This window comes from Nicotiana attenuata, chromosome 9, assembly GCF_001879085.1.
Source record: "Nicotiana attenuata strain UT chromosome 9, NIATTr2, whole genome shotgun sequence".
NCBI lineage: Eukaryota > Viridiplantae > Streptophyta > Magnoliopsida > Solanales > Solanaceae > Nicotiana > Nicotiana attenuata.
The window spans coordinates 20,262,352-20,276,030 of record NC_031997.1 but is presented as its reverse complement, the minus strand read 5'-3'; the positions used below and the strand labels follow the sequence as shown (position 1 = coordinate 20,276,030).

The window sequence follows — 13,679 nt, the reverse complement described above, 5'->3', positions numbered from 1 at the left end:
GTTGTAGCTGATTCAACAGTCCTATGCCATATTGACACGCGAGAAGCTGCCAAATAAAAAGTTACGCCTAAAACAATAGGAAGAACAGATTTCCAAACTTCACATTCTTTTCTTAAGCTCGTACATCCAAAAAGCAACTCTAGTAAAACTTTTGACGGGGGAAAAAAAAGCAACCAAAAAAACACTCTAGTAAAACTCAGGTAACAGATCTACTCCAGATTTTTGTTTGAAGCAAGAGACTCCAGAGCAATGTCACCGATGACAAGAGCAGTAGTAGGAGGTGTTGGGTGTGCGAACAAAGTCGGGAGAAATTCAAAAATAGCCAGATTTACCACTGGTCGTTGAAAAATAGCCAAGTTTCAAAAGTCATCGAAATTTAGCCACTTTAAATTTGAGCGAAAACACTGTTCAAAATCCGAAAAAATACGCCCGCAAATTTTACGGGAGTTCCAGCATAAGTATGCTTGAACTCCCGTAAATTTTACGGGAGTTCCAGGATAACTATGCTGGAACTCCCGCAAATTTTACGGGAGTTCAAGCATAATTATGCTGGAACTCCCGCAAAATTTACGGGAGTTCCAGCAAGTATAATTGTCCAGTATAATATACTGGAGTTTGGAGCACTGGTGCTCCAGTCTCCCGCAAATTTTACAGGAGTTAGTAAAGTATACCGGTCTAGCATAATATGCTGGAGTTCGTACACAAATGCACCAGAACTCCCGTATATTATACTGGACCGGTCCCTGTTGCAGCAAAATAGTGGCTATTTTTCATTGACTTGATAAACGCTGGCTATTTTTCATTGACCAGTGTGAAAACTGGCTATACCATGATATTTGGACAACAAAGTCTCACATTGGTAGCTAAAAAGATTGGGAGTCTACATATAAGGTGTAGGGATCTCTTAATGGTGTGAGGCCTTTTGGGAAAAACCGTGCGGGCTTGGCCCAAAGCGGATAATATCACACCATGTTAAGAGTGTCATTGGACCGTTTTAGCCCAACAACCGGCACCGGAACGGCGGTTGCGTTGTAATAGTGAGAGTCACTGAGGTTATAACGAGCCATAGCTGGTGGTTTAGGACAAGTAGGTGGTCCAACTGGTGGACAAGGTGCTCCCTTCATGAAATCACAACGGCATCTCCACCAATAAATTCCTCCATCAGGTGCTACACAATAAGTATACACTAGCCCAACGCCTCTGTAGCATGGTCTACAAGTTTCATAGCATGCATTTTTATCAGGGCAACCACCTGGTATACTGTCTAAGTAGCAAGCATCTGTTGGCGTTACCATACTTTCCACTATCAAAACAGGGTTTTAAAAAAAAATTGTTAAACTTAATACACTAACAATATTGTAAAAACTTTTTATTACCTTCAGGTCACCTAAAAGAAAATTACAAAAAAGCATTCTTAAAAATTAAAATCATCAACCTAAAAAATAAGACAGATTACTCGTTATAACCAGATAAAATACATTAGTAGTGTAATAATTCTTTGACACTATGGTTAAATTAAAAAAAAATCCTTCAAATGAAAATTAATGCCAATTAACAATGGGAAAGTAAATTTTATCTTAAAGTAGCAGGAGCACTTTAGATTGAATTTCTCGAAAATCATGTGAAAGTACCTGAAAGATATGCTAGAAAAACAAGAACTAAGGTTGCGCACTTGGCCATTGTGAATCTCTTGAATTCAGAAACCAAACTGTTACCAGACTCTCTTCAATTTGTTTGCCTCTGGGAGACTATTATTAGTATATGCTAACTTTTGGGATAAAAAAATGGAGAAGCCATGTTCTGTACTTAAAAGTTGCTCCCATTTAATAATCAGTTTATATTTTCATTTTCCAGTTGCGCTGACTTGCTACTTAATTACTTAGGAAAATGATATTAATTTCATATTCGCACATTTTTATTTTTAGTAGGCTACATTTCTAACTTTAAATCTCAAGCCCTTGAAGATTTTGGGATAAGAATGAGATTAAATGCATTTTTCTTCACAGAAAGAAGAGGATACGAGGAGCTCAGCGTAAGGTTCTCTATTTTTTATGTGTTAAAAGGGAGGAACTTTATTTATGTTACAAAAGTTACATTGTACTCGAGAAGATATTAGAAGATGCCGATAATGCTATGCCACAGAAGACGCCCATTTATTTTAAGTACATCTACTAACAAAGACAAAGCTCTCACTTCATTCTTGCTGCCTCGTGCTAAGGGGGCAGATTTACCTTAGGCCAAAGGTGCCTCGTGCTGTCGTGCATGTCTACAACTTAGAAAACAAAGTCCAAACTTGAAGAACCATATTGTCGTCCCCTTGTTCTTTCTTCCCTCATCTGTTGCTGTCGCTGCTCTTGTCCTGCTACAAAATAGGACTGATCTTGCTTCTGCAAGATTTCTTCCACCTCCCTTGCTGGCATGTTGAATGACACTTCTTTTGCTTCTCTGTCTACATTTCTCCATATGCTTTGTCGGCCTTAAATTCAAACCAGCAAGAATTTAAAAGAGACTTAATAATTTCTATACACTGATAATGTAAATAATTACACGTAATTGTTAATAGAAAGTGGAATTAGTACCATGAAAAATATATAAGATGTTCCGACTATGTCAAGTAATAAAGAAATTAAATGAGGAAACTAACACCATACCTGCAAGGAAGTTCATTCTGTTGTTATGAGCATTGAATCCAATACCAACCATTCTGAGATCTGAATCCCCGGTGGCTAAAACGGTAATAGGATGGCCTGCATGAATTATCATAACATCACCAACTGATAGAGAACCTTGGACTTTCTGGTAGTGGTGCCGCCTTCTCTGGCTTTGGCTACCAAGATGACGGCATGCCATTTCAAAGCGCCCATTTCCTCTACAATCATGACAACCATGTTGTCCTTGTACAGTGACTGGTATACATCCCCCTNTATCATAACATCACCAACTGATAGAGAACCTTGGACTTTCTGGTAGTGGTGCCGCCTTCTCTGGCTTTGGCTACCAAGATGACGGCATGCCATTTCAAAGCGCCCATTTCCTTCTACAATCATGACAAACCATGTTGTCCTTGTACAGTAGACTGGTAATAACATTCCCCCCTGCAAAATTAATTCTAGAACGTTCAAAAGCAAGGTTCGGTTATATAAATCTTCATCGTCCATATCGCTCCATTCAGTATATGTCCATTTCGTAACACTAGGGACGTTAGTGTTACGAAAGTAATCCAATGTAAGGTCATCTCTGAAATTATTTAAATTGAAAAGTCAGCTTACTTGGTTGATGTTCATGATACCAGCAGCAGCATCTAAATCCCTCAACTGTTCGAATCTCTCTGGGGTTGCTTCAAAGTAGTGTCCAAATCTGTTTTCAAGTAATGGGCGTTCATTCAATAGATTGAAAGGACCTCTAGTTTGTTGCTTAGTGGAGCGTGAAGCGTGTTCGCTAATTGCTCTAATTTGCTCTTCAGATGCTTTGACAAATACTCCCTTTCTTTGTTGTCCAAATAGCCCCTCTATCGTGTCCCTTGGGGTCTAATGAATTATAAGAGCAAATACAAGTAATTAAGATTGCAAGTAACGTGAACCAAAACACTGAGTAATTCTTTTGCTGGATTAAGCATCTGTCTTACATTGAAAGCAGTCTCCAGAATCTCACTGCTGAAAGCTCGGTAGAAGGATTCTGTAATGTCTGAAGAAATAAATTAGGAAAGTGGGCGGATATTTCTATATGGGGACCCTATTTCTATATTGGGGTTATATCAGAAGTGGACCAGACTAAGCTTTGGGCTCAAATAAAGTAGTCTTACAACTATTGGGCCAACGGAGATAGATAGAGCAGGCTCATTTACAATTAGCCCATTAATAATTCAGCATAAGTGAGGAGTATTAATATGCAGAAGAAGGAAGAAAGCATCAGACTAATTCTGGTAATTTTCAGTTACAACTTCCTAACCAATTCTCTCTCTACCTATCTCTCGTTCTTCTCATTTCTAACCTCTTTCTCTTCTTCTTCTTCTTCTTCAGGTTATCAATGGCGTCAATGTAGTTCTAATGTAGAGATACATTGTAACATTTCCAATTCCATTACATATCAATAAAGAAATTCTATTCTTCTCATTATCTTCTTTTCAAATTCTATTACAATTTCTAGTATATTACCATTGATATCAGAGCCTAATCCTGGCACTGTGACAACACCAGAAACTCGAGCCAAATCCACGGAGGAAAATGTCAAAAAACTGGAGACCCAGTTACACAGTTACATGGCAGAAACAAATAAGAAACTGGAATCCACTTCCAAAATGGATGATCTAAATCACAAAATTGATATCATGATGGATAAGTTGTTCGTGAGCAAGGATGGAATCCTTGGTAGTGCTCCAGCTGAGGCTCACCAAATGGATGGATCGAGCAGCAGAATGAGGATGATGGAACCACAGGAGAATTCATCTGGAAAATTCTACTCGAACAACACTGCTGCTAAAGTGGACTGCCCATACTTTGAAGAGGGAGATCCCAGATCTTGGCTGCGAAAATATGAAAAGTACTTTCATTATAATCGTATAATTGACCCACAACAAAAATTAGACACTGCAGTTCTTCACTTAAATGGGAGGGTTGAGTCTTGGTTTTTCTCCTATCAATTGAGTAGAGGAATGGTGAGATGGCCAGATTTTGTTGAGGAGATTCGTAAAAGATTTAATAATTCTGATAATAGTCATCTAAATCTACTGGGAAAATTTAAGAGAATTGAACAAAGGGGAACAGTAAATGAATATCTAGAAAAGTTTGAAGATTTGAAAGCTTGGGTACTAATCAAACACCCAACTATTCCTGAAGAATTCTTTCTAGGATTTTTCAAAAGGACTTAAGGAAGAAATCAGGCATATAGTCAAAATGCTTGATCCATTTTCCCTAAGTCAAGCTGTAGAAAAGGCTAGACATAAGGAGGAATTGTTGGATTCAATAAGTAGAAAAAGTAGAGGTGGTGCAGGAAGACAGTCAAACCAGTATAATTCACATACTGGGACAGCAGAGGGTAGAACATTTGGGAATATACAGAAAGGGAGTTATTCTAATTCCACCATCTCTGGTAATAAATTGTTTGAAGCAAGAAAGGCCAGCGGTGAATGCTATAGGTGTGGGGAGAAGTACTTCCCAGGTCATCGATGCAAGGATAAGCAATTGAACACCTTGCATGGTACTACTCATCAAGAGGCAATAGAGGAAAGTTAGAGAATAGAAGAAATAGAAGAAATTGAGAATGTTCAAGAAGAGGTAACTGATGAAGCCATAAGCCTCAATGCTTTATCAGGAACTGTGACCTCTAATACCATCAAGTTAAAAGGGATGTATGAGAAACAAAAGTTGATAATTTTAGCTGATAGTGGCAGCACTCATAGTTTTGTGGCTAGCAGTTCTGCCAAACAGTTGGGGTGTGTGATTAAGGAAGATGCACCTATGAGGGTTACTGCAGCTAATGGCAGTCATTTGATGAGCTATCATTCCTTTTCTTCATTCAAATGGAAGATACATGGTATTGAATTTGAGCACAAGCTAAAATTGTTAGATGTGGGAGGGTGTGACATGGTATTGGGAGTAGACTGGATGAGGAAACACAATCTAGTCTTATTTGATTTTATTGGCTATAGACTCCAAGTGAGTGTCAATGGCAAAAGAGTGGAATTGAAGGGATTTTCTGAAGAAGGCCAACTACAGGCCATGACTGCTTCTGGGGTTAAACAATTGCTAAAGAAGGGACAGGTGTTGTGGGCACACTTATTCTCAATCTCAGCTAAGGAAGTAGAAGTGACAGCAGAATTACCTGAAGAGATAAGATTAGTACTCCAGGACTTTCCCAAGGTGTTTGCAGAGCCAAAGTCCTTACCACCAAGGAGGGACCATGATCACTATATTCCCCTCAAGCCTGATGCAGCACCTGTAAGTATCAGACCCTACAGATATAACTATTTTCAGAAGAATGAAATAGAGAAACAAGTTAATGAAATGTTGACAAATGGAATTATCCAGCCTAGTCATTCCCCAATCTCCTCACCAGCACTTCTAGTTAAAAAGAAAGATGGTAGTTGGAGATTTTGCATTGACTATAGAGAGCTTAATAAAATGACAGTTAAGGACAAATTTCCTATACCCTTGGTAGATGATTTAATAGATGAACTCAATGGATCTTGCATCTATTCAAAGATTGACTTGAGGGCTGGTTATCATCAAATCAGAATGAGTGATGGTGATATTTTTAAAACTGCATTCAGAACTCATTTAGGACATTATGAGTTCAAGGTCATGCCCTTTGGCTTGACCAATGCACCTGCCACTTTTCAAAGCCTAATGAATCATGTTTTCAAACCATTTCTGAGGAAGTTTGTGTTGCTGTTCTTTGATGATATATTAGTCTACAGTCCTACATTAGAAACTCATGCACTTCATCTTAGAACAGTGCTAGAAGTTCTACAGAAGGAGCAGCTGTATGCCAAATTGTCCAAATGTTCATTTGGGTAGGACAAGGTAGAATATCTAGGACATATCATTTCAGGAAGGGGGGTAGCTACTGATCCTGCTAAAACTGAAGCTATGTTGTCCTGGCCTGTGCCAAAATATATTAAGGCCCTTAGAGGTTTCCTAGGGCTCACAGGCTACTATAGGAGGTTTGTTAAGTCCTATGGGGTGATTAGCAGACCCCTAACAAACCTACTCAAAAAGAATGCATTTCAATGGAATGAAGAAGCAGAAGTGGCTTTTCAGCAACTGAAAAAAGCTATGGCAACAGTACCAGTTTTGGCTCTAGCTGACTTTACTAAGCCTTTTGTAGTGGAGACTGATGCATGCTCCACTGGGATAGGAGCTATTTTGATGCAGTCTGGCAGACCTATAGCTTATTTTAGTAAGGCTCTTGCTCTTAAGCATAGAGGACTTTCTACTTATGAGAAAGAATATATGGCTGTGCTATCAGCCATAGACAAGTGGAGATACTACTTACAAGGAGGGCATTTCATTGTGAAGACGGACCATCAGAGTTTAAAGTACTTACTGGAGTAGAAGGTAACTACATCATTACAACAGAAAGGCCTGACAAAACTTCTGGGACTGGATTATGAGGTACAATATAAAAAGGGGGTAGAAAACAAGGTGGCAGATGCTTTATCCAGTAGATATGAGGAAGACTCTACACTCTTAGCCCTTTCCACTACTCAGGCTACATGGATTGAAGAAGTCTGTGAGAGCTATGAATCAGACCCTTTAGCCTCACAATTACTCAGTGAACAATCAATTTCTCTCTCCACCAATCCAGATTATTCATTGCAACAGGGAGTCATAAGGTATAAACACAAGATATACATTGGGAGAAGCACTACTTTGAAAACCAAGATTTTAGAGGCCTTGCATCAGTCACCTATTGGAGGGCACTCAGGCCAACAAGGCACCTATAGGAGAATACAGTCTATGTTCTATTGGCCAAACATGAAGATAGAGATTTGCAAATGGGTAAGTGAGTGTGATGTGTGCCAAAGAGTTAAATCAGAAAACATTCACCCACCTGGGCTTCTACATCCCCTCCCTGTACCCACACAGGCTTGGCAAGACATATCATTAGACTTTGTAGAAGGTTTACCCATTTCTGGGCACAAAAATGCAGTTTTGGTAGTAGTGGATAGATTGACCAAGTATGGGCACTTCCTGGCACTCAGACATCCCTATACAGCCCAAGATGTTTCAGAATTATTTCTCAAGGAAATAGACAGGTTACATGGATTGCCAAAGACTATTGTCTCTGATAGAGATGCTGTTTCCACCAGCCATTTCTGGCAACATCTCTTCAAAGCTTTAGGCACTAAGCTCAACATGAGCACTGCTTACCACCCTCAATCTGATGGGCAGACAGAGTGACTCAACAGGTGCATGGAAACCTATTTGAGAGCTATGGTCTTCAATAATCCTAAGCAGTGGGGAAAATGGTTACACTTAGCGGAGTGGTGGTACAACACCAACTATCACAACTCCCTCAAGACTATACCTTTTCAGGCACTCTATGGGTATGCTCCTCCACAACTTCCAATGGGGTCCTTACCACAGATTGGTCATCAGTCAGCTCGAGAGTGCCTAGCTCAGAGACAACAGATGCTACAATCCTTAAGAGACAATTTGACTCGGGCTCAATCTAGAATGAAGTTCTATGGTGACGAGCTAAGATCTGAACGAGTATTAGAGATTGGAGATCTAGTATACCTTAAGCTACAGCCATATCGACAATCTTCCATCGATGTCAGGAGAAATGTCAAGTTATGTGCTCATTTTTATGGACCTTACAAGGTCATGCAAAGGATCGGAACAGTGGCTTACCGGCTGGAGCTTCCTGAAGGGTCTCAGCTGCATCCTGTCTTTCACATCTCTCAGTTGAAGAAGCGTGTTGGTCCATCCATTACTCCACAGACACATCCACCAATTTGTGATGGTGAAGGATGAATCTTGATCCAGCCTGTTGCAATCCTTCAAAGGTGTATGGTGAAAGAACATAATGGTGTGGGGGTGAAAGTTCTGGTACAATGGGCAAATTAAGGGAGGAGGATGCCACTTGGGAGGATTGGAGCTATATCAAAAGCAGATTCCCTGATTTTGTTGCTCAACAAAGACCTTGAGGACAAGGTCGTTCTTGGAGAGGTAGGGATTGTAATGTCTGAAGAAATGAATTAGGAAAGTAGGCGGATATTTCTATATGGGGACCCTATTTCTATATTGGGGGTTATATCATAAGTGTACCAGATTAAGCTTTGGGCTCAAATGAAGTGGTCTTACAACTATTGGGCCAATGGAGATAGATAGAGCAGGCCTATTTACAATTAGCAGGCCCATCAATTAACTCATTAATAATTCAGCTTAAGTGAGGAGTATTAATATGCAGAAGAAGGAAGGAAGCATCAGACTAATTCTGGTAATTTTCAGTTACAACTTCCTAACCAATTCTCTCTCTACCTATCTCTCTCGTTCTTCTCATTTCTAACCTTTTTCTCTTCTTCTTCTTCAGGTTATCAATGGCGTCAATGTAGTTCTAATGTAGAGATACATTGTAACATTTCCAATTCCATTACATATCAATAAAAACATTCTATTCTTCTCATTATCTACTTTTCAAATTCTATTACAATTTCTAGTATGTTACGGATTCTTGATTTTCACCTCCACCACTAAAATATTTGTGACGACCCAACCCGTCGTCACGTGAGTTACTACCCCGTTTCCCCCATTTTCTATTTCTTTATGCTTCATTATCAATGTTGGGTGTGAACGAGTTGATTTTGATTGGTTTATGAAGGAAATGAGACACTTAGTCTCTTTAAGGAAAGCTTGTTTTGGAAAAGTCAACCGGATGTTGACTTATGTGTTAGAGGGCTCGGATATGATTTCTGATAATTCGGTTAGCTTCGGGGGATGATTTGTGACTTAGGAGTGCGATCGGAAGTAATTTTGGAGGTCCGGTGTAGAATTAGGCTTGAATTGGCGAAGTTAGCATTTTGGCGAATTCCGGTGCAGGGACTACAGACGCCAGATGCACCTCCAGCTCAGCAGGTTGCACCAGCTCAGGGCTTCGTGGTTCCAGCTCTGCCAGACGATGAGCAGCGTCGTCTCGAGAGGTTTGGTAGGCTCCAGCCTCCGATATTCGGTGGTGCTGAGGGCGAGGATGCCCAGGGTTTTCTTGACAGATGTCAGCGTATGCTCCGTACGGCAGGGATCCTTGAGTTGAGTGGTGTGGCATTTACCACTTTTCAGTTCACGGGGGCTGCTTTTACTTGGTGGGAGGACTTTGAGAGGCGTAGGCCTGCCGGTGCAGCACCTCTGACTTGGCAGCAGTTCTCCGCTCTCTTTCTGGAGAAGTATGTACCTCAGTCCCGCAGGGAGGAGCTGCGTAGGCAGTTTGAGTGGTTGACATAGGGGGATATGACAGTGACTCAGTACGAGATGAGGTTTTCATAGTTGGCCCGTCATGCTATTTGGATGGTTCCGTCAGATCGTGAGAGGATTAGGAGATTTGTGGATGGCCTTAACTATCATCTCCGTATTCTGATGACTAGAGAGAGAGTACTGGGTGCTACGTTTGAGGAGGTGGTGGATATCGCTCGTGAGATCGAGTCAGTTCGCCGTAGAGAGCGAGAGGAGAGGGAGGCCAAGAGGCCTCGTGGATCGGGCAGTTATAGTGGTGCTCCTTCGAGGGGCCAGTTCCAGCAGGGTAGAGGTCGTTCTTTCAGGCCTACTCAGTCGGCCCGCCCAGAGTATCGTAGGGGATCTTCAGGCCGTGGTCATCATGGGCCGCAGCAGGGTCAGTCTTCACTCAGCGCCCTCCCAGCTCAGAGTTCATCTCATGCTCCATCAGTTCAGGGTTCTTCTGCTCCGAGTGCATCTGCTAGACACTCCGGTGCGAGGGGTTCCCTTCAGACCCCATCTCCAGTATCGGGCAGCTGTTATAAGTGCGGAGAGTTTGGTCACTTGAGGAGGCAGTGCCCTCGCCTTCGTGGCAGACAGCATCAGCAGAGGGGTCAGCCCTCAACTTCTGATCCAGTTACTTCATCAACCGCCCAGCCAGCTAAGGGTGGAGATCAGGCAGCCAGGGTCGTCCCAGAGGTAGAGATCAATCTGGCGGTGGCCAGGCTCGTTTCTATGCTATGCCGGGCAGGACAGATGCCATTGCTTCAGACGCTGTCATTACAGGTATTGTTTCAGTCTGTCACAGAGATGCCTCAGTATTATTTGATCCCGGTTCTACCTATTCCTATGTGTCTTTATATTTTGCTCATCATTTGGGTACGTCCCGAGGGTGTCTTGCTTTACCTGTTCATGTATCTACCCCGGTGGGCGATACTGTTGTTGTAGACCATGTGTACCGTTCATGTTTGGTGACTATTGGGGGTCTGGAGACCCGAGTTGATTTACTGCTATTGAGCATGGTGGACTTCGACGTTATTTTGGGCATGGATTGGTTATCTCCGTGTCATGCTATTCTGGACTGTCATGTTAAGACAGTCACTTTGGCTATGCCAGGTGTGCCGCGGATCGAGTGGCGTGGTGTGACTGATTATATTCCTAGTAGAGTTATTTCTTTCTTGAAGTCCCAGCGTATGGTTAGGAGGTTGCCTTTCCTATTTGGCATTTGTGAGGGATGTTGGGGCTGAGACTCCTAGCATTGATTTTATTCCAGTTGTGAGGGAATTTCCCGATGTATCTCCTGCAGACCTGCCAGGCATGCCGCCGGACAGGGATATAGATTTTGGTATTGACCTGGTGCCGGGCACTCAGCCCATCTCTATTCCGCCATATCGTATGGCACCAGAGGAGTTGAAGGAATTGAAGGAGCAGCTTCAGGAACTCCTAGATAAGGGGTTCATTCGTCCTAGTGTGTCACCGTGGGGTGCGCCAGTTCTCTTTGTGAAAAAAAAGGATGGTACAATGAGAATGTGTATCGATTATAGGCAATTGAACAAAGTAACAGTGAAGAACAAGTATACCCTGCCTCGCATTGATGATTTGTTTGACCAGCTTCAGGGAGCGAGGGTATTTTCCAAGATTGATCTCCGTTCGGGTTATCACCAGTTGAAGATCAGGGATTCAGATATTCATAAGACTGCTTTCAGGACTAGATATAGTCACTATGAGTTTCTTGTCATGTCTTTCGGGCTGACCAATGCCCCAGCAGCGTTCATGCATCTGATGAACAGGTATTTCGGCCTAATCTGGAATCATTTGTCATAGTGTTCATTGATGATATTCTGGTATGCTCGCGTAGTCAAGAGGAGCACGCGCAGCATTTGCGGGTTGTATTGTAGAGATTGAGAGAGGAGAGGCTTTATGCAAAGTTCTCAAAGTGTGAGTCTGGCTCGGTTCAGTGGCTTTCTTGGGACATGTGGTGTCCAGCGAGGGTATTTAGGTGGACCCGAAGAAGATAGAGGCGGTGCAGAGTTGGCCTAGACCGTCCTCAGCCACAGAGATTCGTAGTTTCCTTGGGTTGGCAGGCTATTATCGCCGGTTTGTTCAGGGTTTTTCCTCTATTGCATCGCCCTTGACCAAGTTGACTCAGAAGGGTGTTTCATTTGTGTGGTCGGACGAGTGTGAGGAGAGCTTTCAGAAGCTCGAGACGGCTTTGACCACAGCTCCAGTATTGGTTTTGCCATCAGCTTTAGGTTCTTATACGGTATATTGCGATGCTTCGCGAGTTGGGATTGGTTGTGTTTTGATGCAAGAGGGTAGAGTTATTGCTTATGCTTCTCGTCAGTTGAAGCCCCATGAGCAGAACTACCCCGTTTACGATTTGGAGCTAGCTGCTATAGTTCATGCGTTGAAGATTTGGAGGCATTACTTGTATGGCGTATCTTGTGAGGTATTCACTGATCATCGCAGTCTTCAGCATTTGTTCAAGCAAAAGGATCTTAATTTGAGGCAGCAGAGGTGGCTAAAGTTACTTAAGGATTATGATATCACTATTCTGTATCACCCGGGGAAGGCCAATGTAGTGGCCGATGCTTTGAGCTGAAAGTCGGTGAGTATGGGGAGCTTGGCATACATTCCAGTTGAGGAGAGGCCATTTGCAGTTGATGTTCAGGCCTTGGCCAACCGATTTGTGAGACTAGATATTTCAGAGCCTAGTCGGGTGTTGGCTTGTGTGGTTTCTCGGTCGTCCTTGTATGACCGCATCAGGGAGTGTCAGTATGATGATCCGTATTTCCTTGTCCTTAAGGACAGGGTTCAGCATGATGATGCCAGGGATGTGACCATTGGGGATGATGGTGTGTTGAGGATGCAGGGCCGGATTTGTGTGCCCAATGTGGATGGGCTTCGGGAGTTGATATTGGAGGAGGCCCATAGCTCGCGGTATTCCATTCATCCGGGTGCCGCGAAGATGTATCAGGATCTTAGACAGCACTATTGGTGGCGGAGGATGAAGAGAGATATTGTGGAGTATGTAGCCCGGTGTCTTAATTGTCAGCAGGTGAAATATGAGCATCAGAGACCGGGTGGCTTGCATCAGCAGATGGTTATTCCTGAGTGGAAGTGGGAGAGGATCACTATGGATTTTGTTACCGGACTCCCACGGACTTTGAAGAAATTTGATGCTATTTGGGTGATTGTAGACAGGCTGACCAAGTCCGCGCACTTCATTTCGGTTTGTACTACTTATTCTTCAAAGCGGCTGGCAGAGATCTATATTCGGGAGATTGTTCGATTGCATGGTGTCCCAGTTTCCATCATATCAGATCAGGGCACTCAGTTCACCTCTCAGTTTTGGCAGGCTGTTCAGCGAGAGTTGGGTACTCAGGTGCAGTTGAGCACAGCTTTTCACCCTCAGACGGACAGGCAGTCCGAGCGCACCATTCAGATATTGGAAGATATGTTACGCGCCTATGTTATTGATTTTGGAGGGTCATGGGATCGGTTTCTACCGCTTGCAGAGTTTGCCTACAACAACAGCTATCAGTCCAGCATTCAGATGGCACCGTATGAGGCCTTGTATGGGAGGCGGTGTGGATCTCCAGTTGGTTGGTTCGAGCCCGGGGAGGCAAGATTGTTGGGGACAGATTTGGTTCAGGATGCATTGGAGAAGGTGAAGGTGATTCAGGAGAGACTCCATACAGCGCAGTCGAGACAGAAGAGTTATGCAGACAGGAAGGTCCGAGATGTATC

The 13,679-nt window shown here is 42.8% G+C and overlaps 1 protein-coding gene across 1 annotated transcript; it reads right to left on the bottom strand.

Annotated features, from left to right (window-relative positions):
- Positions 2,028-3,691, bottom strand: LOC109232564 (vicilin-like antimicrobial peptides 2-1; the record flags this gene model as incomplete). Its single annotated transcript, XM_019398329.1, has 5 exons — positions 2,028-2,476; positions 2,652-2,805; positions 2,931-3,095; positions 3,270-3,527; positions 3,626-3,691. Coding segments are annotated over 5 exons (846 nt in total), but the record flags the coding sequence as incomplete, so codon positions are not given.